The sequence below is a fragment of the Camellia sinensis genome, chromosome 7, assembly GCF_055761805.1.
Source record: "Camellia sinensis isolate YWXY chromosome 7, ASM5576180v1, whole genome shotgun sequence".
Classification (NCBI taxonomy): Eukaryota; Viridiplantae; Streptophyta; class Magnoliopsida; order Ericales; family Theaceae; genus Camellia; species Camellia sinensis.
The window spans coordinates 101225257-101252044 of NC_138967.1; the positions used below are offsets into that span (position 1 = coordinate 101225257).

At 37.1% G+C, this 26788-nt stretch overlaps 1 protein-coding gene across 1 annotated transcript; it reads left to right on the forward strand.

Moving 5' to 3' along the window:
• Nucleotides 1-22259: 22259 nt before the first annotated feature.
• On the forward strand, nucleotides 22260-25085 carry LOC145795989 (uncharacterized). The gene is made up of 7 exons (XM_082880948.1): nucleotides 22260-22558; nucleotides 22798-22973; nucleotides 23127-23679; nucleotides 23766-24062; nucleotides 24148-24235; nucleotides 24345-24602; nucleotides 24789-25085. Exons 1-7 carry the CDS (start codon nucleotides 22260-22262, stop codon nucleotides 25083-25085), a joined length of 1968 nt encoding a protein of 655 aa, XP_082737074.1.
• Nucleotides 25086-26788: the final 1703 nt, after the last annotated feature.

A 26788-nucleotide genomic window follows, 5' to 3' on the forward strand; every position in this document is an offset into this window, starting at 1 on the left:
CGGCTAAACAACATGTAAGAGATACTAGGAATGGCAACGGGGCGGGGCGGGGCCAGGGATCACCCTCCCCGTCCCCGATCCCCGATTGTGAATATCTCCCCGGCCCCGGCCCCGGCCCCGATCCCCGACGGGGAACCTACCGTCGTCTCCATCCCCGCCCTCAACGGGGAGCGGGTTTCCCCGACCCCGAAATATCCCTGACCCATTTTTTTCATCATCAACAACTTATAAAAAATAAAAATAAAAAAATTCTGGCTCAATCATCAACAATCATCAACAATAATTCATCAATCATCAACAATCATTAAAAATGTACAAGCCCTCAGATCTGGTTCATTTTCTTTCACCATCTGGTTCAGATCTGAGAAATGGCAAATAAAAACGCTTTAGATTCAGAACTGAAATGAAGAGAGAGAATATATATATATATATATAGAGAGAGAGAGAGAGTCGTCTTACAACGGAGCTGAAACCCCATACTTTTTCGCCGGCGACGATGACAGGGTATGCAACGGCGACGATTGATGATCATGCAGCGGCGACGATGATCAGATCATAGAGAGAGAGAGTGAAAGAGAGAGAGAGAACAGATCTGTTAGATCTGAGTACACCTTTGCGGCTGTGGCAGTGGGCTCGGACCTGCGGCGGCGGCGGTGGTGGCCATGAGGAACGAGAGAGTTAAGAGTGAGAGTTGAGATGAGAGTCAAAAAGAGAGTGAGAGTGAAAGAGAGAGTTGAGATTCCGATCAAAAAAAAAAAGAGAGAGTTGAGATGAGAGTCAGAAACAGGTTAGAGAGTAAGAGATATAAAACAACACAGCTCCTCAAAAAAAACAAAAAAAAAAACAACACAGATATATTATATATATATGCATATAATATAAATATAAAGGGTATAAATGTAATTTTATTTTGGGGAAATTCGGGGATGGAGCCGGGGACGGGGACGGGGCCGGGCCGGGGCTTGAACACTGATCACCATCCTCGGCCTGAAACAGATCGGGGATTGATTTTCAAATACCGTCCCCTCCCCGTCGGGGGTATTTTTCAGAGAAAAACCGCTCAAATCGGGATCGGGGTCGGGGATCCCCATCGGGTCAGTTTCAAATTGCCATCCCTAAGAGAAACTTCTCCATTCGAGATCATGACTCGTTGGCATCAGGAAATAAGTACTCAAGGGTCCACTCATCAAGAACCAAGAACTAAAATGTTCTTTCTCATCCAAGATCAACATCTCAACCGAGATTGCATTACTAGCCGAGATCGTGATTCGCTAGTTCAATAACATCAAGAGTTTAAGATCTATAAGCTGTCATGTCATAACTACCTCAACCATTTCTTCCACGTGTCATCACCATACTGGTCCATACTTATCATGTGATAGGCGCATCATTTCACCTGTGAACCACGCCGCCTGATATTAGCTGACGTCAATTAGGAATGTCGCCCAAGGATTCCAAATAATGCCCTTTGTTGCCCTTTTAGTTTTGATCAAAACTCTTTCCCTCTCTCTCTCCGTCTTTTCACTTCTCCGTTCATAACTCTTTCTCTTCTCTCAGCCTCTCTCTCTCTCTACAATTTTTCCTAAACCGCTATTACCAAACGACCAAGCTTTCTGAAACTGCTCCAGTTCACCATCTACGACAGCCAAACCACCGTTCTGCTCTGATCAATAAAAGCGTCTCACTTTGGCAAGTACAATCTCAGTTTTCTTTCCCTCAATCTCAATCTATAAGTTCTCTAATCCTTCAATTTCAACTTTAGTTCTTCAAAATCTCCTCACGACCTTGAATATATATACTCCATACGATTTGGTTTCCTTCAATGGCCTAAACACCGCACACACTGCACTCGCACTCGAATCTATATCATTTTTTTTGGGTTCAATTTGCCCTTATTTGCACTTTTCATATTTGATTGTGCATTTTCATCACTACTTTGGATGATACTCCGGACATGTTCTTGCATTCCTGTGTTCTTGATTATACTCTGAATCTGCCCTTTTGTCATTCATTGTCTCCAGATTGCTTTATCCAATTCCTGCACATTTCCATTGTTCTTGCCCAACCTAGATTTAGGATTGGGATTTGCTAGAACACTAGGGTCATGTTTGATTCACAAGACTAATAGTGAAGTATTAATAATCCTATTAAATTCGTGTGGTATTCACTATACAATTGGATTAATATCCATTGGATTAATAATCCTAACCCTACCCCATTACTAATAATCCTACAAATTTGTTGGATTAATTATCTATTAGATTAATAATCCTAAACCAAAATGTTAAAACAAACATAGGATAATTGGGCCCACGGATTAATAATCCCAATCCCATGCTTTAATCCACCCAATCAAACATGCCATAGGAGAATTGAAATCTAGACCTTCTTTAGGATCTCCCGAACCCCAACCCAAAATATTTGAACCAAACAATACTTAGTAGTGCCACATCGGACCTTGGGTTCATAAAACCCTAACATAGAACACTCTTTGAAGAAAACAGTGCCAAAACCACCTAGCCAAGATCATGGTTATGCACAAATAGAGGGTAGACTCCCCTAGCGAACTAGAGTATTTCCGCCAGGAGTTTGATATCCCAGTCGATGTCCAGATTAGACTAGCCGATGAGAACGATTCCATCATACCTTAGGAAAATTACATGCCCTTCCTTGTTGCATCAATCATTAAGGGTGGAATTAGAAACCCCTTTAGCATTCTTTTTAGAGAAATGATGCACTACTATCGCCTTAACCCCATAGCAATTAACACCTTTAGGATTATCAACGACATAGCCGAGTTGTGTCACCGACATAACGCTAGGCTAACCCTATTCGATATCCAATACTGCTACATAATGTGTAGCCTTAAATCTTCTAACGATATCTCCTACTACCTCAAACTCCGGTCAACTGCCTATAAGTTGATAGTCGATCTTCCAAACTCCAACAAGGGTACTAGAGAAGACTATCTCATTGTCTCAGGCAACTGGAAGTTTGCATCAGATAATAAACTATGCCTCTTTCCCTTACGTAGAGGGATCTTTAGGGAAGATGAGGGTAAACACTTAGTTTTCCTAGATCACACACGTTCATAAACAACCTTCTTATATATAGTTGAATTCTCACATTTACTCTCTTGTTTTTGTAAAGTTACCCCAGTTAAGCAAGTCCTTCTGCAAGTCAAATGTCAAGTGGAATGACCTTGTTACCAATAAAAGATTGCAAGACCCTTATTCTAATCAACTACATGTTGACATACAGATCTCCTCTGCTCGACATTTCATCTAGAAGCAGAACTCCACCATCTGCAACAATAGTGCCAACAACATCTTCCCCACGCACAGATCAAGCCTCCACTTTTGATCCAGTAAATCAGTTGTCCACCTCGCTCCATCACAACACATCTCTCTAGCTCAACGTCAACGTCGTCGCCGGCCTACCAACGCTCTTGCAGGAGGACTCGTAGCAGAAAGTAGCGAGGTAGTGACTTGCCAGCTTATGACCCCGCAAACCTACCAATCGCTCTTTTTGCCTTCAAACTTGGCACCAGAGTTACCGTCATCTCCTCCTCTATAGGGATCTCCGTTTTACCCAGACCTTTATTGTGTTCCGGACTCAGTTCCGTGATTGTGTGTTGATTTCTATGTCTCGTTTTCTTCCTTTAACTCTATGAATTTGAGTTTTGGGACTTGTTGGGCGAATTTGGAACAGGTTGGTTGTCAGTTGATACAAATGGTTGTTGCCCAGATTTCGGTCTCTTTGCTCGAGCGAGGCTTTTTGCGCTCGAGCGAGCCTTGTGTGTTTGCTTCTTCGCTCGAGCGAGAATTGAGGGTCTTCAGGTTTTTCTCCCAAACGCAGTGTTTCTGGGAAGGTGAAAGTGCGTCGCTCGAGCGAGGCTTCTTGCGCTCGAGCGAGCCTTGTGAAATTGTTTCTTCGCTCGAGTGAGACTTCTTGCGCTCGAGCTTGCATCTGCGTCTATGACAGACCTGAAGCTTTGCATTCTACGCTTGAGCGACACTTCTTGCGTTCGACCGAGGTCACTATTATGTCTGGTCGCTCGAGCGAGGACTCCTTCGCTCGAGCGAGGATTGCGTATATCAGTTCATAGCAGAGCTTTTCTGCATCACTTTTGTTATCTCTTTCACCCAAAACCCTAGCCCAACTCTTTCTCTCTCTAAAATACTCTCTCTCTCTTTAAATACACCTTGATTTGGGGGTCTCTCAACCTTAGTCCCTTTGATTAAAAAGATAGAGCAACTTGTGGGCTTCCATTTGATCCAAGAAAGTTTGAGTTTTGGGCATCTTCAAGTTCCTCCTTCTTCCTTTTTGAGCTTCTCCACTTGAGGTAGGGATATTCTACTCTTTAATATGAGTTTTAACCTAGGTGTTTGTCATTGTGCATAAATGGTGGGATTTGGGAAGGTTTGGATGAACTTAGGGTTTGGTTTCTATGTATAATAGAGGGGTTTTCATGTGGGTTTACAAAATAACTATGGGGCTTGTACATGAAGTTCTCTAGTTTTGAAATGGTGAAATTCTAGACTTACGTTGACATTTTGGAATTTGGGAAAATTTGCCCTAGGTTGGGTTGAATAAATTAAGTTGTGTGAATAATGAAATTAATGTGAAAAATATGCAATTGGAAGACTATGTGAATGGATGGTGTAACTAGATTTGTTAAATCACTCACCCATGGAAATTTGATAAATTATTTGTTTGATAAATTTATTTATCTGTTTAGAAATATCTATTTTGGGATTGTTGTAAGAGTAATATTCCTTTTTCTTGAGAATTGCTGGGATTGGTTTGGCAGGACTTACAAAAATTTCAGGGACGAAATTCTTTTAGGAGGGTAGGTTGTGACAGTTGTTTTTGGTGGACCGCTCGAGCAATCATTTGGTCGCTCGAGCGAAGATTCGTAGCTCTCAGTAGTTTGCCATTTTTCAAATGAGACCGCTCGAGCAATGAAGTTGTCCTTTAATCATAGATTTCATGCTCCAAGTATTTTCACTCGCGTTTACCGCTCAAACGGTGGAAGTATCGCTCGAGCGAAGAAAAGTTCATTCGAGCTGTCTGCCGAGGCAGCTGACTTAAAAAGTCGATCCTTACTCATTTTCTTTCCACTTTTACATATCCTCTCTCTCTCTCTCTCTCTCTCTCTCTCTCTCAAACCCTAGCCTAGAAACACTAAATCTCTCTAACTTCTAGCCAAAATCCACCCTAAATCTTTCAAGAAAATGAAGGAGCAAGTCTAGATCAAGACTTTCACTGATTGTTTAGAGGTTTTTCGAAGTTTCACGTGGATTCTCATCTCTAGCTTCTACCCTTGAGGTAGGGGTGTCTTTAACTTATTATAGCTTTAATTTGAAACTCATATGTGGTAATTTCATTAGATACTCATCATATACATCTATTTATATATATATATATATATATATATCTAGATGAATATATATATATATGGGGAGATTATTTTGTGTTAGTGAAGCAATTGGACAAAAGTGAGTAATGTTTCATGATTATGGAAGGATTGTGTTTATTATTGATCATTATTGTTGTTTGTAATGACCATTAGCTTCAATTTCTTGAAAGTGAGGAAATCCCTAAATTTTATATAAAACCCTAGTTTTGGAAATTGTTTAATAAAAAGGGGTTTTGCTTAATTGGTTTCAAAAACATGAAATTGAAGGTATTTGCTTAACTTTGAGGTTGAAATGTTTTTCGATATACACCTTGTGTTGGTGATGATGGTTGGTTGAGTAATCCTTATTATTGAAGAGTGAAATAGGGAATTATTGTGAATTGGAATCATTCTAGGGGAAACAAGAACTTACAAATTCATGTATCATATGCATCATTTAATTTCTTTATGGTACAATCATGGTGCGAACAATGAAAAGTTGGAGAGGGGTAAATAGTCTATGAGTCCGAGTATGAGTCGGGTTGATTTGAGTTGTGTATTGTATTTGGTACCCGCATGGGGAGTCAAGGTGTCCAATTGCCCTGTATGCACATATCACCGGACGAATGTGAGAAAATGTTTTTGGGTGTCCACGAGCCCACCATTTCTGGAGTCAGCAAATGTGGAAAAACATGGTTTTGGGTGTCCACGTCCCCGCCATTTTTGGAGTCAGCAAATGTGGAAAGGAAAATAGTTTTTAGGTGCTCATCGCCCCGCCGTTTCTGGAGTCGAAAAATGTGGGACTATTTTCAGTATACGAAATCTATATCTATGTATGTATTTTGAATTTTGACTCTTACTTGGAAAGTCATAGTATATTTACCGCCCCGTCTAAAATCAAGAAATGTAAATTAACCTTAACATTACTCATTGCATACTCATGCATAAAGGCATATATGTATACATAATGAAATTTACCAAGCGGTTGCATTGCGTGATCGTGTATTTTTCAATTGATGTTATAACCTGTTAAGTGCATTACCTACTGAGCTTTTGCTCACCCCAAGCTAACCAAATTTCAGGAAAAGAAAATGAAGTCCTTCCTAAATGACTGTTTTGAGAAGAATAAACATTGGAATGTGAAAGCTTTTGTTTGAAGTCATGTTATGTGTATGCCTAAGGCAGGTTTGGTGACTATCTGTTGACTTGTATTTCGATGTAACAAAGGAAAAATTTCGAGGGAGAACTAACTTGTAACTAATTTTGTTGTATCATTCCTTACTTGTTGAACTATTATATTTTGTTTATGAATGTAATGAGACAATGTTGTAAAGCTTGGAAATAGTTCAAAAGGGAAGGAATGTTATTGATGTTACTTCATTACTATTTGTCTCGTTCTCGTTGTTGATTGTATATTGGGAATGCCCGGATGAATGGGATCAAGGAGGTTCATTGTCAGGGCGTTACAAGTGGCTCTTTCGGATCCACAACAAACTCATCTGAATTTGACCAAAAGAATTCCCTCTTTAGAAAAGACTGACATGTCTCAGCAGCATGTGCCTGGACTTGATTCTCAATTCTAAAAATGTCCATAGATTCCCGCAACGCTCTTGCCCTTTCTAAAGCCAAAGCTCCCATGGCTTGTTGGCCCACAGGCTCGGCCACATTTGCCTGGCCAACTCCTTCCTCTTGTGCCAGAATTTCATCATGAATTGACACTTCCTGACGTCTAGGCCTACTACGCATACCACCACCATGTCTGCATCCTAACATTCTAATAAAGGTAATGCAAAAATTTAGCACATTCACAAATGTGCCATAACTAATTCACACATGTTCTAATACAATGGACAACACGATAATTCACTCCACGTAAGCCAATCACGTATTCACAAATGAATCTCCTTTCTAGATAACAAACATTCCGCAACATTGCCAAAGTTCCTATTAGAATTAGCAGTGATCGAGTGCTCTTCTAACAAAACTTCTAAAAATTCGCAGACACAATCAATATCTTAGAAACTATATCCCATAGTCATTTAATCACATAAGTATGTTATTACATAGCGTACCAAGTATACAACTATTACTGCCTAGCGAAACAAACCCATTGTGGTAATAACCACGCCCCATTAGTCCAAAGTATTCAAACTCATTGCACTCTGATACCAAGTTGTAACGCCTCGAAATTTATACAACGGATACCCTCATAATACCTAACAAATATACGAAAGCTCATAAGATTCAATCATTCAATATAAGACGCATTGTCAGAACTGCCATCCATTCCTTAAGTCCTTTGATGTGTTACAAAAGAAAATGTCACATGCATTGGTACATTCATTAACCCTAAGCCATGAATCTATAGCATGTGACAAATATACGTAAAATCATAAAGAAATAAAGACAACTCCATATCCTAATGGCTACATTTTTCCAAGACGACACTTAGTTACAACAAAAGTAGGTTGATGCCCAATACAGATAAAACCCTAGGCTTATTCAAAAATATCTTCCCAAACTAACTCCTTAGCTGAGGCATATCATTAATTCTTGTAAGTTGGTTTCCACATAGGGTGAGCTAACGCCCGGTAGAAATTAATTTAATATTCTATATAATGTTTAACAATGCCATACGGTGAATGCACATGAATGCCATTTACCAAACGATGCATTTTCTCTTTCAAACAATGCAATGCCATGTTTATAATTTAATTCATAAACCATTACTTTCAAAACAGAAAATAGTGCAGTGAATACACACACTTGGAATCTCTAGCTACGTGTCTGCCAATAGGCTATACAAGTATTACCAAAGCCATTTTACATTACTAACCGGAAGGATCGGCACCTAACCACGCGGGTTTCTGGACTTGCACCGAAGACACACAGGCCAACATAAAAAAAACCACAACCATACCCCCTAACTAGATTCTCCAACATATTCACCATTTTTTCTAAAAAATGATACATTTCAATGTATGAGTATGAAACAGTGTTCAAATGAGAGATGCATGAGTTAGTGGTTTTAATTGACCTAGTTTTCATGCAATTTTTACAACAATCAAAGTTATCCTCCACCGATAGTCCAAAACAGATATTTCTATTCAAAAGATAAATTTCAAGCAATAGATATAAATTCATAATTTCGAATTTGTAGTAACAATACATGTTCAACTCCACTATCTAATTCAACAAGGGTTCAAATATTACTCCACCATTCTCATCCTTATTCAAAAACAATAATTTCCACAGTTTTCCAACAAAATAACTATTTCTTTCAAAATCCATTTAAAAGAGAGATTTTCAATATTTCAATTCTACTCATCAATACAACCATTTTCAATGAATCCATTTCAAAACCCCTCTTTTATACCCCCAAAATCAACCCAAAATACTACTCTATTTAAGAACATATAATGAAGCTAAAAATCATATAGAGATGTTAAAGAAATCCCTACCTGAAAATAGAAGAAGAAGAAGAAAAGGGATAAACCCCAAGATTTGATGGAGACCAAAGCTTGAACTTTTCAGATTACAATGATCACCATGATGAACTCTACCCTTTATCCCAAAGCACTGAGGCGGTGAGATTAGCAGATGGTGTATCGGAAAGTTTATATAAGATTTTAGAGAGAGAGAGAGAGAGAGAGATTTCATTCAGAAAATATGGACATAGGAAGAGAAAAACAGAAAAGTGAAAAAAAGATATTTTCCCACAGCTTTATACTAACAGACCACTCAAGCAACCAAAACACCGTTCGAGCGTCAGACATAACACACCACTCAAGTGACGAAAACATGGCTCCAGCGAAGAAAGAAAATTCCCAGAAAATTTTTCCCAACAGAATAGATCGCTCGAGCGAGCTAATCACCACTTGAGTTAAGAATAACCCCCTCTCAGAAGTTCATACCTGCAAAAGACCGCTCAAGCAAATAAAAGACCACTCGAGTGAAAAACACCCTACTCCCAGAAGTTCAGATTGCAAATACCTATCCTAGGAGAAACGAAAGACTGCTCAAGCAAAAAAAAGACCACTCGCGCAAACCCAAGAATAAATTGATAGAATTTTCCTTGAAATACTAAATCCCAACATGTTCAAAACATAACCAAACACTCCAAACAACCACTCTCATTCAATAACAAGACTAGATGAGGTATAAATAACAACAGTAGATAACAGATTCGAAATCAATAGTATAAAAAGGGGTCAGGTCTTAAACCAAGCTGCTATAAAATTTGCAGAAATATGGGGAACATGAAGAAGGTTATGAAACTTAAACGAATAAAAAGGAGTAGGGAGAAGACCATTACCATTGTACTGAATAGGAACAGTAGCTCCATCATCAACCATTACCTGTTCATAACCATTATAGGGCTGATAAAGATGTAAGTTCTGAAGATCATGTGTAATGTGACTGGTAGTCGCAGAATCCAAAAACCAATTCTTAGATGAATCTAGTGGCAACATAGGCTTTATTTGAACCATCTGATGAAGTATGAAGAGATTTAGGTAAAGAAAATGGCTGATATGATGAATCTATACAATACCAACAGTTTAGGGAAATATGATTTCCCTTGCTACGCATCTAGCATCTGACAGAAGAATTAGATCTTCCACCTTTGCATCCATGTTGAAAGTAAGGTCATCCACCTCTATGATCATTGCAATCTCTTCTATGATTAAAGCTACCATGATAAGCATTATGACATCTAGAATTTTCAGACTGTGAAGAAGAGTAAGCCATGTGTGAATCAAAAGAGACCTTAGAAGTATTCTCAATATGAATAGCTTCAGAGCAAAGAAGTGAAGACAGAACATCCATGGAAATTGGATCAGTTTTAGCCCTAATCATAGTTTTGAAAGCATTATTGTCATGACCCGAACCCGCCCCTATGGATTAAGGTCATAACCAGCCAGTAATCACGAGATCACCTACGGCCTCAAACCAAATAAATGTATATCATCAGAGTTAAGGGGCCAAAACGGAAGAAAATTTAAAACTTTGTCCATAGAGCTGACATTTCACATATGTGTCCGTTAATAACTGTAGACGCGCCCCGCGAGGGGCCCTTCGCTACTACAGTTCGGACTCGCGATTTTTGTTGTCGCGGTTCTTAATCTTGAACCAAAGAGTCCAAATTTGGCAAATCGTTTTGAGAAACAGATTTTTGAAAAAGTAGTGCCAAACATGGACTGCTTTGCCAGATACAGAGTCGCCACCTAAATATTTTAAAATGGGGAAATTTAGGAAACCCTGACTCGATGCCGAAGGCCACATGTCCGTCATCACCGGAGTTGTCTCGGCTCGGGAGCTTAGGTACGATCGGGGAAGGTCAGCTATGAGCAACCCCTTTCGCCCGGTCCGAAGACCGGCCTCTACTAACCATGATATCCGATTTTGAAAACGTCATGTATTCTTATTCCATTTATTAGCCTAGAATTACTACGTTATGCGCACAGTAAACAAGTATAGACTAGATTGCCTGATTTGGAAATAAGCATTGCATATCCGTTTGTTTTGGAAAGTGCTTTAGATTTTGCTACTTGCAAGTAGGCTAAAACACGGATTTCAACGAATTTTCCCAACTCAAACAACCCAACCTTCACCCACAGGCAATCAGACAGTTTATCACATAAGCATCTAGCCACATGGTAAACATACTGTCATGATAGCATTCGCACGCATGTGATATGCTAAAGCATTAAAATACTTACATAGTACTCCGTGCCAAAACAAAGAACTCGTTAGCAAACATGCATGATCCAAGTCCGTGTTAAGTGCCTAATGCATCGCATACAAAATGTTGCTAGAATAGGCTCGGCTAACCTAAACATGGCATGTGAAAATGCACAACTATCACATATTCAGCTTTGAATTTGAAGTACAAATGCAGTTAGCGTGATGTACCGAGCCCGGTGCATGCGAGACAAATATATGGATGCACGCATGCATAGCATGAGGTATGCTAAATTAAACATGCCCTAATCTACCATCATAAGCAGGTAAATAAAAGGGAAGAAAGAAGTGGGGATTGGAAGACATACACGCCACTCACCCACACTTATTACAGATTTGCCCTCGCTCAAAGGGACCAAATAAATATTACAAGTTAATTAACTACGCAAGCTAATTAAATATTACAAATTGCCTAATCAACTAAGCAAATTTAATTAAACTAAGAAAACAGTAAATCGCCTCGGGAAATGCGCCGCCATGCGTGAGCTGCCTCTGTTTTCCTTCCTTCACTCCTCTGGAGGTTGCCAAAACCTCAGGGATGCTTCCTTGGATGCTGGGAGACATCACCGGCTGCATGGAATTGCCACCGGCAGTGGGATGTGGCCACCGGCACAAAGTTAAGCTGTCGGCAGAGAAATGATTGCCGGTCGGCACTTTACACTGCCGGTCGGCAGAGTGTTCCTACAGAATCTGCAAATGACAGCAACAGAGGGCAAGGCAAAGCATGGCAACACAATTCAAGGCATATATGCACCAACCATGTCCCTTATCATGGTAATGACTCAAAGGGGCATGTGCCTTGATTCTCGGACCACCAATCACGCATTTCCATGCATGATGGCCCAAGGAATCAAGTATGCAATTTTCATGTCAAATGAAATGCAAACCAATCAAACAAACTAAGGCCCAATTCCTATCATCAAGTCAAGGAATAAGGCATGCATGCAAGATGCAATGCAACCTAGGCATGCAAGCTAAGGATGCAACACGACATGGCAACAAGCTTATGCAAGCATACAAGCAAACATGGGACCATGCAAATGGATGTAAAGATGGACTTATACATGAATTAGGCAGCTCTAATAAGGCCCAAAACAGTAGCCAAAATGCCCAAAAAAAAGGAGGCTAAACACACATGCACACATACACATGTTATGGTCCAAACCTCAAGCATTAAGCAAGCAACATTCAAGCACACTTGACAAGAGATTTCATGGACGATTAGCATGCAACATGAGCTCTAAAATCATGCTAAAACATGGTGTCAAACCAAGCAATAAATCAAGCCAAGCATGCAACAAATGGCCTAAGTGCTCAAAACAAACCAATGGAGTATTGAACTACACTTAGCAAGACCAAACATGGCATGAACTCATTGACCAAAAACAGAGTTTTAGGACATTAATACAAGGCCTAAGGATCACTTAGATGGCATCCAAATGACTCAAAAACAAAGGCATGCATAATCACCAAAACAAGGAGCATTGCTACACAAGCTTATGAGGCATTAAAGAGGCATGCAAGGCATTCATGCAAGCATGAAAATGGGACTGAAATAACATGTAGGGTGACCCCAAATCACCAAATCAATGTAAAGATGTCATGCTATACATGCACATACTTAAGGCCAACAAGCCGGAATGCAAAGTGGCTATACCAAGCATGCTAAAATCAACCCAAACACTTATGGACAGACCTAAAACATGTCAAGATAAGCACAAAATCTTCACAAATGTAAGCCTAAAACATGCTAGAAACAAAGGCACACGACCTAAGACATGTTAAGGAATCACAAGGCATTACATGGCAACTATGCTAAGCATGCATGGAGTACCAAAACCAATTTAAAATCATGTTATATTACGGAAATATAAGCATGAAAAATAGTCTATACATGCTCAACACACACTCAAACATGATGCTCTCTCAAGAGGCCAAAACATGCCCTTTTCAAGGACAACAAGGAAAGGGGGTGGCCCTCTCCCTTTAGAGACTTCAAGGCACCATCTCCACCACTGAAATCCCTCAAGATTTTAGTGGTGAAGAGGCCCAAACACCAAAGTCCCGAAACTAGCACAAAATAGCACAAAATGAGGCCTTTTAAGGCCTAAGAGGGGTCAAACACCCTCAAACCACAAAACACTCTTAATAAACAATCAAGAGGGCCTAAAAACAGAACTTTTTTGTGTTATACAATAAGCACAAAAACGAATTTAAGACAGGTAGAAATAGGGTGCAAAAATGGGGAATAAAGGGGTGAGATTCTTACCCTTGAAGCCTTCTTCAACAATGATGCTCTAATGGCCTTCCTTGGCTTGAATCCAACACCAAAGTACTAAAATCAGTCCCTTAGAACCTCAAAAGCTAGACAAAGGTGAAACACTAGGTGTTTATGTGCAATAGTAAGACACAAAACACCTAGAGCATAAAAGAGAGGGAAAGAGAGATACGATGTGTATCTAACCCTAACCCTAAAACCAAAGCTTAACAATGGCTATCTAAGCTCTCAAAATATCTCAAGTGTCTACCCCCTTCCAACAAGAGAGAGACCCTCTCTATATGGCACTTCTTGTCTTGTAAAGCTTACAAGACAAGCTTCATAAGAGGGGGATCCCTCCATACACAAAAGCAAGACAGCTGTCTTAAAATATCTGCAAAAGCAGATGCACAATAGTCAGCCGGCCAAAAATGCTATCTTGGCCAAAAGTAGTGCCGGCCGGCACTAAATAGTGCTGACCGGCAACAAAAGGTGCTGGCCGGCAATAAAAAGTGCCGATGGGAGCAAAAACCAGCCGGTGGCCTCTAGCCACTGCCGGTGATGGGTGGGGATGGTCTACAAGCCCTACCCTGCCTCTCAAAGGCAAAATGTCAGTGTTTGGTGCAAAACCAGACACTAAACGGTCGAGTTCGGAGATCCTGAGGCAAGGCGCGTAGCCGAGGCCTCCGGGAACTCCAAACGAACACAAACATGGATGATCACCAAGTGTTCAAACGGTGACATCCAAGTCTTGAGGACGGTCAAAAATGGGGTGTCTACAATAACCCACACCAAAAGGAAAGCTAACATATGAACTTTACACAACAGGATCATTCCATTCATAATCAGCCAAACCAAAAAGCTTATGTACAAAGGTGATCCAAAGTTTTCGCCAACATTAGCAAAAGTACAACAACGAACAAAAGAGGTGAAAACAAGTCTCGTACGTGAGACGTTTGGGCTGACTCCACAAAACTTGACTCTTCTCACATAACTTCACCGAGGCTGGGTTTGTGCATCTCTTGGCTCACCTACAGACACATGAATAAGAGTGAGCGAAAGCCCAGTGAATAATATCAAGTAGAGAAGATACATGAATGAACTTTGAAACAGTTACATCAGACGGCCTTGGGCCCAATTCATGTTTCTATCTAATGTATCAAACGACAAAAGTTCTAGATGTATCAAACGGCCTCGAGCCCAATTCACTCATGTCCGACAACCTTTGGCCCATTCATTCATGTCCAACGGCCTTTGGCTCAATCGTCTGTATCCGACGGCCTTTGTCCCAATCATTCATGTCCAACGGCCTTTGGCCCAATCATTCATGTCAAACGACCTTTGGCCTATTTCATTCATATCCAACGGCCTTTGACCCAATCATTCATATCCGGCGGTCTTTGGCCCAATCATTCATGTCAAACAGCCTTTGACCCATTTCATTCATATCTAACGGCATTTGGCCCAATCATATAGTAAAACAAATATTTGCCCACAATTCAAATTAACAAGCTTATAAGACTTATAAAGGAATAAGCAATAGGACAAATAACATACTTCAAAATATCTTTACTAAGATATTACTCACAGTGATCTACCGGTGGATTTGCTCTCGTGCTTGACCCTACACATTTCATGAACATAATGGGTTATAAATGATTCAATCTGTTCTTAATTCATATATCCCCCTTAGGCTTCTTTCTTATTCTTTTAACTCGTTTACAATGCTTAATGTATGCCTAGGAGTACTTAGAAATGAAAGAGAATGGAAAATGAAACACAAAACATCTTTACAAAGTTTCTGAAATAGGGCTCCCTGCTCGAGCGTGGCTTCTGCCGCTCGAGCAGACCCCTTTGGTTTGCAAAAGTACTGGTTGCCTCACTTTACCACTCGAGCGTGACTTTGAACGCTCGAGCTGAAAGTCAAACTATGTGGCTTGGAGCTCGAGCGTGAATCTCCCCGCTTAAGCAGACATCAATGTCTACAAAACTTCTAGGAATTAGCATTTCACGCTTGAGCAGCCGTTACCTCGCTTGAGCGGACATGGCGAATTCTGGGTTTTCCAACAAGCTGTTTGAGCTTCAAACTTGCATTCAAACTAATGTAACTTGCATATTATGACTCATACTTCACAAACACATCCTCTAACATGATACAAATGCGAAATTACAACATTATGAAGCTCAAATCCTATGAATCAATCACATGCATACTCAAATTATACCAAATCTATCTCCAACACATCAAATTCATGCATTCAAAACTCATACCTCCATGAATTGTACTTGCATGTGGGATATAACTTTCATTCTCAACTTAAATGATGTAGAGATGTTCAAAAGCATGAGCTTTAATCAAAATTCAACATGGATCATGTATTTCATGCTCAAAGATACAAATTCATGGCAATTTCTTACATGCATGCATTCATTGACTTCAAATTCATCAAGATCAACTCAATTTATGTTCTAGATCACCATCTTACTTTGAATCCACAAAATTACAACTTATACTCATAAATCTTTGCTCAATTACTCACCTAGGAGCTTTAATCCTCACAATTGTAGTTAAATCTTAAGTTGATCTTCAAATCCTTAAAGTTTCTTGCTCAAATCTCCAATTGCCTTCACTCCCTCACTCTAACCGACTCTTTCTCTCTCTTTCTCTAGAGTAATCTCAGCCAAAATGAATTAAAGAGGAGGAATTGAGTGTAATAAGGCTATTTATATAGGCTTTCCTAATCAAGTTTAATTAGGCCAAATAATGGAGTTTAATTTAATCGTTCTGAATCTAATTACTTTGGTCCAAATCAATTTTCAATTAAATTTCACCATAGACTCTAAAAATTACGCTAAGCACCATGGCGTAATCAATTTTAGTTTTTGTGGCCGATAAGGCCTTTAATTTAAATTCTAAAGTAGAAAATCAAACAGATTTTCCTACGGTGAACAAATAGAATTACAGAAACACATATAATCATGTAATTATCACAATCATAATTAAGATCAATTAGCATAATACGGAACAAGATATTCCTCCATAGATGAAGAGGTTTTGGTAATATTATGAAGCTTATTCTTGAGTTGATGTACATGTGATCTAGAGAGAGAAGTGAATCTCTCCTCAAGACTATTCCAAACCTCAGAACCAGTTTTGCAATGGAATACGATAGTAAAGATCGAAGAAGAAAGAGTTGCAGTGATGCAACTCAATAGATGAGCATCTACAACTTGCCAATGAGTGAATTCAGGATTGAAAACACTCAAACTTGCTTTATCTGTGATCAATTTAGGTGGACAAAACAATTGATCTATCGACATATTCAGGTAATCTGGTAGCACAAAGAATGTTGTACAGTTGTTTCTGCCACACGATCAAGTTCCTAGCAACAAGCTTCACAGTAACGAAAGCACTAAGATTTGAGATTAAAAGTTTTAGATTTGAAGAAAGTTGAAAAGAGGAATCCATGGAAGCAATGAAAGGACCTTCAAGCTCGGTAGAGCATTCTGGCTCTGATACCATTAAGAAGTTTTTTAATCAATTCAACTTATCATTCATTTCTCAACTATTACACTTTATAGAGAAGTTTGTTACAACTGTTAACTCTTCTTGAGTTAACACTAGCTAAACTAACTAAGGGAGGTTACATACTTTAACTGTAAAACTATTATAAGTCAGTTATAACTAAGGCTTTGTTTGGCAAGTGACTTTTTTAGCCAAAAAGTCAAAAAGTCACTAAAAAAATAAAAAAACTAACAAATTATATCAAAAAGTCAAAGATTCATTTTTCTCTCTACTTTTTGCACATCTTTTCGTAAAAAGCCAAAAAGTCATCCCAAACATACTAATTTTTTTAGCTCATATTTTAGCCAAATAACTAAAAAGTTACTAAATTAACCTGTTCCCAAACGAGACCTAAGTTTTAAGTTGATGCACCGTACAACTGTCTTGAACTTCCTGAGCTACACTCGTGTGGACTGCAGTATTGGCTGCACCTTGTGTGAGTTGCACTTGTATTCTTATCACTATTCAATAACAATATCATTTTCTCTCTTATTTTTTTTGGTTACTATAACAACAGATAATCCTATTCCATCCCTACTGACGTTAATTTAGACCCCCTCTCTTTCCTGAGAAGTTATTCACAGCCTAGAGACACGGCCATGAAGACATGGTGTCACAAATCGATTATAATTAGTATATATATATATATATATATTAATTTATGTTGATGATTATAGAATAATGAGGACATGATAATTGATTATAGAGATAATCACATAATTATCCAAGAGCATGATTACTTTTTTGAATTGTGATTCTTTTCATTATATATTTGTAAATCAAACTATAAGTATAATAATCTTTATTTAATTTAAAATAATTATAAATTTATATTTTTATTTCATGATTATTAGATATAAAATAAAATTCTTCCCCTACAAAGGGAGAGGATCAAAGTGTGACCACCATAACTTCTTTACGGCTTAATCTCAAGGAGGTCATGGGTTCAATTCCCCTTAGGGAGATTGAATTAAGGGTGTACGAGCACTTAGGTGCTTTGTCCAGGATGTAGAGATTTTCTCCCATAGGTGCTAATCTAACAACTAACAACCAACATTTGCCGATCCAAAAAAAAAAAAAAAAAAAAAAAGTGTTAACGTTTGATTTAAAACTCAAATCATGATTTGGATCAAAACTTTTTTTAAAAAAATTCAAAACTCATAACCAAATATACAACTCAAAACTCAATTTAAAATTCTTTTTAAAACTCATAATCAAACTCTTTTCAAAACTCTATTTTTAAAATAAAAAAATTCAAAAAATAATATTTTTTATTTTATTAATTACAATTTTTTTATTTTTTTATTTTTTGAAAAAATATTATTTTTTATTTTATTTTTGAAGAAAATATTTTTTATTTTTTATATTTTGTTATTTTTTAAGTATTGGCCAAATAATTTATTATGATTTAGATATATATGGGTGATACAAAAAAATTTAAAATTTTAAAAAAAGAATTAAAAAATTTAAATATTTTTAATAAATAAATAAATATCAAAAATTTTTTTATAAAATATTTAAAATATTTACAAAATTAAAATATTTTTAAAAATAAAATAAAATATTTAAAATAAAAAAATAAAAATTATATATATAATAAAAAATAAAAAAAATGTAATTTTAAAATATTAAAAAAAAATACAGCGCATAAATGTAGTAAATACAACACACATTCAAATTTGGAAAAAGGTTGAAACCCTTTTTTTCCTTGACCCCCAAAAAGAGTCTTTGGAGACGAAAACTAATGACGAAAATAAATTTTGTCACGAAAGACTTATCTTTTACTAAAGAAAATAATATTTCGTCACTAATGTACATACTTAATAAAAAATTAGGTTACGAAATTATTTTTCGTCATTAAATTTTTTTATGTTTGGTCGCCAAACATTTTTCTCGCCATTAAAAAGTTTGGAGGGAATTATGCCGCAAAATTAGTGACAAAACATTGCGTCTCCATTAAAAATATTATTAGTGAGGAAAATTTTTTTGTCACCAAATATTTCAATATACAAAATTATTCAGAGAGCTCACCAAATCCGTTCTCTTCACCCAAATATAATAACACTCATTCACAAATCTTAGGGCTACGAACAGAGGGTTTTTTTCCGGCTCTCCTCTCTCTCTCTCTCTCTCTCTTTTGGGTGTCACCGGTTTTGGCATCATTCAAACTCTCTCTATCCAGCAGTTGTAGTGGTGAATGGCGGAGGACACAAATCCGGTGAGTATTTCCTCAAACTCTCTCTCTTTGCTGCTTCTCTGTTTGTTTATCTCAGTTTTGTTTCTCTCTGTTACTATTCTTTTTCTCTCCTCATTCTCTTCCTTTTCTGCTACTATTCTTTTTCTCTCCTCATTCTCTTCCTTTTTTTGTTGTGTATGAAACTAGAAAGCAACTCAAAACGATAGGGAGAGAGAGAGAGAGAGAGAGAGAGAGAGAAAAAAAAAAGAGAGAGAGACAATGAGGGTTATGGATTTGGTGGAAATGGGTTGAGTTTTAGGTGGGGTTTTGGAATTGTGATGATCTACTTGTTATGTTTTCAATTAACTGAATGATAATATTGTTAATTGTTATGGTAAAACTATAATGGTCAATATATATACTTTGGTCAAATCATGTTCCTAGGATTGGAAAAACATTTCCAAAAATTCTTCAGAACCTGAAGTTAAAAAAAAAAGAAAAAAAGAAAAAAGAAAAAAGAAAAAAAAAGAAGGTAAGTTAAGTCTCTGTTAGGGCTCAAACTCGCACATTTTTTTTAGATTGTATTTCCCAATTTGGTTGCATAAGAATATTGGTTAAGGAAGATGAATGGGACCCAAATCATATTAATGACTATGAGATGAGATCTTTAACCATGATTTACAAATTGGAGCTATTTGCAGACCATCTTCATAATATTATAAAATTGGTAGCCCACAGCAGAAGAAGATATGCAAATGAAAAGTTTGAAATCAAATGACAAATGAAAAGATTCTACTGAATAAAATCAAGCAATGGAGGAAACAAGAACGCAACCATGTTTCACTTTCAGCCTCTGTAAATTCTTAGACATGTTAACAACAGAGCTATCATCCTGCATTATTCCCAGTCCATACCCAGCAACTTCTATATAATTATTTATTTTAATTTGGTCAAAAATGAATTTTTTTTTTTTTTCAACTATCTTTTTTAATAATATTCTATCTTCTTCCTCTATTCTATTTGAATATTTCTTCATTTAAAAAAATTAAAATGTGAATCTCTTTCTTGTTCTTCTTTTTCCCCCCTTCTTAAATAAGTCTAGAAACATAGTTAGATTGAGAAAATAAATGTAAGAGTTTTTAGGGTGGGGAAGATGTTATAAAATCTTATTATTATTATTTTTTATATTTAATTTATGTGTCCAATTCTTGTTTAATTTTTATATCCACCCATGTGTTTTTTTCTTTGAAAAGTGAGAATTGGTGTTGGTCAATTTAAAGCCGACTGCTCTCATGTTATGAAATTGTTTTCTTCCATTTTTTTTCCCTATATTTGTAGATAAATTATTTGGTAGTCTTGAGATATAATTATATGATGTCCCAGCTATGTTGTGATTGATGGAAATGGTGATACTCACAATTTTAGTTGTTACTAGGATAAAAACCATAAGTTCCATGAATTTATATGTATTTATTTGTTAAGCAAATTTGAAAATTAATTGAATTGTGTTTTGGATTCTTTGTTGGGGACATATGTATTATATGTATATATATATACATATAAATCATTTGAATTGGGTTTTGTTTATTTGCTAGAAATAAAAATAAAAAAGTTCAAGTATGCAATGAATTTTGAATTTTTTTTTTCTTTTCATTTGTTTTCTCAACTACTTAATGCTTTCTTATTTATTGGTTTATGTTCAACTTTGAATGTACATGTTAGTAGTGAACGGTGAGAGGGTGAGATGGAATTGTATAGGGATCTAGTGTTTTGGTGGTGAACAAAACATACTTTGTAATTGATTCAAATATTGGGATTTTCTATTTAAATCAATCTATTACACTTTAAATAGGACCTAATATTTAAACCTATTATGCTATTTCAATCAATCACAGAGTGTGTTTTTGTTCACCTACTAGCTTGAATTAATTGCCCATTAGATAGGTGTGGCAAAATGTTGCTATGCCTTGTCAATTTGACCATTGTTAGGGAACCTAAACTATGATTTTGTCAGTATGTTATAAAACAAATGTAATGATGGGTCAAGTGGTTAGTGATCAATAGGAGAGTTGGTGTTTAATTTTGATTCATCTAATATTTTTGTTTCTACTTTGTCTTGTTTTTTTTTAAAGATGTGTTATAATTATTAATGACCATTTTTGTTAGTTTTTATTTCTTGCTTGCATATAACCTTAGAACTTGTATAAGAATCTTTATTAAAGATTTGTACATATATTTGGTGAAACTCTTATTGAATTTTTCAATTTAAATAGTTCATAAATACACAAGTCTATGTTATACTATATTGCTCATAATCTTTCATTTGTGATCAGACATGAATAAAAGTTGGATTGCCCTAGGTAGGACGGCTGATGGAAGGATGAGTAAACTATATAATGATGGGGTCAAGTTATTTCTTCAATTTGCAATGGGGGTTTTAGACTAGAATGATAATATTTTGTGCCCGTGTATAAAGTGTGTGAATGTTTGTAGACAAAATCTTCAAAATGTGGAAATTCATTTGCTCCAATATGAGATTATGCAAACTTACACTATATGGCACCAGCATGGGGAACCCTGTGTTTCAAACGAGGCTTGTCATGATGATGAGATGCGACTTGATGATGATGAAATTTTAGGTAGTATTGATGCCTTAGTGGAAGATCAAATAAGAGGGGAATCAACTGATACAACCCAAGGAGGGGAAGTGAAAACTTTTGATAAGTTGTTGACCGATGCCAAGCGTGAGGTGTTCCCGAATTGTACAAATTATACTTTGTTGAAGTTTGTGATTGAAGTGCTTAATATGAAGGTAACAAATCATTGGAGCAATAAGTCAGTTGACATGATGCTAGAGTTTTTAAGTAGACTTTTACTAAAAGAAAATTTGGTTCCAAAGTTAACTTATGAAGCTAAGAAAATATTACGTGACTTGTGCTTGTTATATGAGCTCATTGATGCTTGCATAAATGATTGTTTATTATTTTGGAAGGAGAATGCAACACTAGATAAATGTCCGACTTGTAAGACATCTAGATGCAAGATCAATCGTGGAAGGGGTAAGAAGATCCCCATAAAGTATTGCGGTACTTTCTTTTGACACCAAGGTTGAAAAGACATGTCAAGGAAGAGAGCTGAGGACATGAGATGGTACAAAGACAAACGAGTGGACGACGAGATATTGAGGCATCCCGCTGATAGTGATGAGTGGAAGGAATTCGATGCACAACATCCCGAGTTTGCCTTGGAGCCTCGAAATGTGAGGTTAGGGTTGGCCGTTGATGGGTTTAACCCTTTTGGGAACATGAATAACTCTTACAGTTTGCGGCCTGTCATACTCATTCCATATAACTTGCCACCTTGGTTGGTTATGAAGGATCCATTTTGTTTGATGTCATTACTTATTCTTGGAGAATCGTAACTAGGGATTGATATTGACGTCTACATGCGACCTTTGGTGGATGAGTTGAATGAGTTATGGACAAATGGTGCACTAACTTACGATGCTTCCACCAATGAGACTTTCGAATGCATGCAGCTTTGTTATGGACAATACACGATTGACTTGCTTTTGGTGACATATCTGGGTAGAGAACAAATGGTCATTATTCTTGTTACACTTGCAATGATGAACCATATTTTGAATCTTTGAGAAGTAAGACTGGGTACACTAACCATCAATGTTACTTGCCTGAGGACCACCCAGAAAGGCGAAAAAGTAAGGCTTACAATGGTAAGATTGAGAAACGGAAGAGATCTTTGGAGTTGCTGGTGGAAAAGATACAAGAGCAATTGGAAAACATGACAGCTGTCATACATGGAAAGCATCCAAGTAATAGGAAAAGGCCCTGTTAAGCACCTAATTGGACAAAGGTAAGCATCTTGCATAAGCTACCCTATTGGAAGAAGCGAAAACTTCAACACAACATTGATGTCATACATGTGAAGAAAATTTTTAGTGAAAATGTTTTTGGAACTATGTTAGGCATTGATGGAAAGAACAGGGACACAGACAAGGCACGGTTAGACGTGGAAGATATGGGTATAAGGAAAGAGCTATGGTTAACACAACGATCCAATGGGTCATATGTCAAGCCTCAAGCAAGCTTTTTATTGACACCTGCAGAGAGGGAGGGTTTCTTTGAATTCTTAAAAACTGTCAAGTATCCAGATGGGTATGCTGCAAACATATCCAAATCAGTGAATGCAAGAAATGGTAGATTAACAGGCCTAAAAATCCACGACTGTCATGTACTTATACAAAGAATTCTTCCCATTGGAATGCGTGGTTACGTGGATAAAGAAATTAGCATAACACTTTTTGAGTTAGGCAATTTCTTCCAAGGCCTATGCTCTAGGACACTAAGGCGGAGTGAACTGGAGAAATTAGAGGAACATATAATACACATTTTATGTAAGCTTGAAAAGATCTTTCCTCCAGCCTTCTTCGATGTGATGATCCACTTGGCTGTTCATTTGCCTCGTGAGGCTATTCTTGGAGGACCCATGCCATATCAATGGATGTACCCAATTGAAAGGTATTTCTTACACTTATATTTGTAAATGAGATGTGCGTAATTGTCTTGCATGTGTAACTATACTCTTAATTGGTTCTCTCTTTAAGGTTTCTTGGAGCATTAAAAAAGTTTGTGACCAACCAGGCTCGACCGGAAGGTTCAATTGCTGAGGCTTACATTGTGAAAGAGTGCATTACTTTTTGTTCAATGTATGTTGATGGGATTGAAACCGTTCATAATCAACCAGAACGGAATGAAGATCATGGTGAACATCAACAAGGGTTGACAGTATTCACAGAAACTGCACGTCCAATTGGTCTAATCACATGGGATGCTGAAATGTCTCAAGAAATTCGTGATATTGCTTGTTGGTTTGTGTTGTACAATAGCCCAGAGATAGAGAAGTATTTGGAGTATGTGTTTCATGGAATTATGTTATGCTTATCTTTTTTATTAGTGATACGTAGTAATCACATTTTTTATATGTAGGGAACACAAAAATCTATTACAAACTCAAGCTGGACATGACATAAACCATATACAACAACAAGAATTTCTCAAGTGGTTCAAAGAGAAAGTAAAACATTTATAATTTTTCGACATTTACAATTTAAACAAAATTAAAGTTTTATAAAATTTCGTCATTTATAAATTATTTACTTATTGCTTGTTACATGTAATTGTAGATAAATAGATTGAGAGTTGAAGAGTCATTAGAGGTAACCGATGAATTGTGGTCATTAGCAAATGGTCCTAATTTGCTAGTGAAAGAGTACTCAGGTTGCATAATCAATGGCAGACGATTCCATACTCGAGATCTAGACAATCGTCGTAAGAGTCAAAATAATGGTGTGCTTACAGAAGGAGATCACGAAGGAAAATTGCATAACTTCTACGGTCACTTGTGCAAGGTTTTGGAATTTGACTACATGTGTGATAAAAAGGTTGTTTTGTTCTAGTGTGAATGGTACAACACCAGTAACACTGGTAGAAACAGAATAATACGATTTGATACATATTGCACAGGCATTGACGTGAACAGTCGGTGGTACCAATCAGACCTGTTTATCTTACCTAGTCAAGCTAAACAAGTCTTCTATCTAAATGACACCAAATTGGGTGAACCTTAGAATGTCGTACAAAGGGTGCAACATAGGGGTGTCTTTGATGTTCCAGAAGTTAATGATGGAGAATTGTTGGATCCTGCAGAAAATAATGATGTGGTCCAACAAGAAAACATGACTGATGTTGTTCCAATTGACATTGACCCAATTGTTCGATATTGTAGGGATTATGTTGAATTCAATGTTATTTCAACAGTAGGGTCATTAGATGAGATAATGGAAGAGAATAGAGATGACGAAGGAGATGAAGAACATGATATTCCTGATGTTGATATGGATCCTGATATGGATTATGATATGTAACTTTTTATTTTATATTTTCTTTTTGAACAAATGTTATTAATTAATGTAATGTTTTCTTTATATGTTTATCTTACGTTCTTTTTCTTCTTTTATTTAATGGTACATGATTAAATTGTCTATATTTTCCAATTAAAGTTGAATTATGTTATATAGTTATAGAAAATGGTCAAAAGCAAAAAATAATGGTTGAAACCAGGTGATTTGAGAACTAAGAAGCTAATAGAATATGAGAAACAAAGAAATAAGCGAATCAAGGAGAACTGTGAGGTAATGAACAAACTTGGAGTGAAGAATATTACAAATTCTTTGGTGAGTGCGGTTCATCCCAAATGTGCAAATGCAAAGGAAAATAGAATTAGGGTTGAGGTAGATTATGATGATAAGTATAAACCATCAGAGAGTGAGGATGACAATGATGATGAGTCATTGGGTTTCTTTGACCGCGAGGTATTATATACATTATTTTATATTTGTGTGTGAACATGGCTTTTACTATTTACATATCTTCTTCACATATCTTAAACATCATTATCTTTTTTAAAATATATTTTAACTGTGTTAAATATCTTTTTTACTATTTGATTATGTTATTTCAGGATCAAGAGATGCCACCTGGACTCCGTTTACAGTCTCATTCAAGGCCATTAAATCCCACTCCAGAGGAAGGGACGGATCCCTTATGTTAGGACATTGATACCCAACCCTTACTACCTCATAATGTGCAACTTGAGCACGAGGTGACTGCATCTAACAGCATTGGTAAGTTTGCAAAGTTGCTTTTAAGGTCTAACTTCCATTTGTTTACTTACTAACTCAATTAATATTATGTCCTTGCAACATCACAGACACGCGGTCGTGGCCCGATACGCGGCATACGGGCCCAGCGCATTGTCGATAAGGGTGGAAAGATGTTGGTTCCTATACCTAAACAGTTTCATGTGCCAATAGGAGAGCAAGCCTCTAAGTTGGCCTCCAAGATTGGTATAGAGGTTCGAACACAGTTACCAGACCTAAGTGTTCGTAGGTGGAAAAAGGTGAACAATGCTGAAAAGGAGCCGATGATCCAACGTTTGGCGGTAATTATTGTCAAACTCTTATCTTTGAAGTTGTAGCATTGTTTGATTTCTTTATTATTTCTCATCTAATGGCCTCTTCTTTGTACATTCTGCTTAGGACCTATTTAGAGTTCATAGGCCTAGAGTAACTTGGCATAGGCTCATTTGGTTTAACTTCCACATCCCTAGATTTAGTACTGTGGTAAAAGTAACAACAAGAAATAACATATCTGGAAACATAATTGTTTTGAAAATTCATGTTTAGTTTGATGATGATGAGGATGGTATTTGTGTTATAGAGAACCTGAACAGAGGAACAACCACTTGTCAATACCATGTACACAGTACACAACATTGGTCCCAAGACATGAAACATCAACTCAGCAGCACTGGGAACACATACAGTATGCCCAAACTGCTAGCCATACGCCAAAACACGATATATCTCCTACACCGCCCGTAGGAGTAGGCCACAAAATCTGTAAGGACACAAATCGGATCAGTCTCAAAAGGTTTATACATATAACAACTATGAATAAAATGAAAACTGAGAGGGTAGTAGAGCGCATGAAGCTGCCACCACCAATACCCCTTATCTTTGGATAGGCGCACAATGTAGCTATAACCAATCCACAAAACCACCAGAAT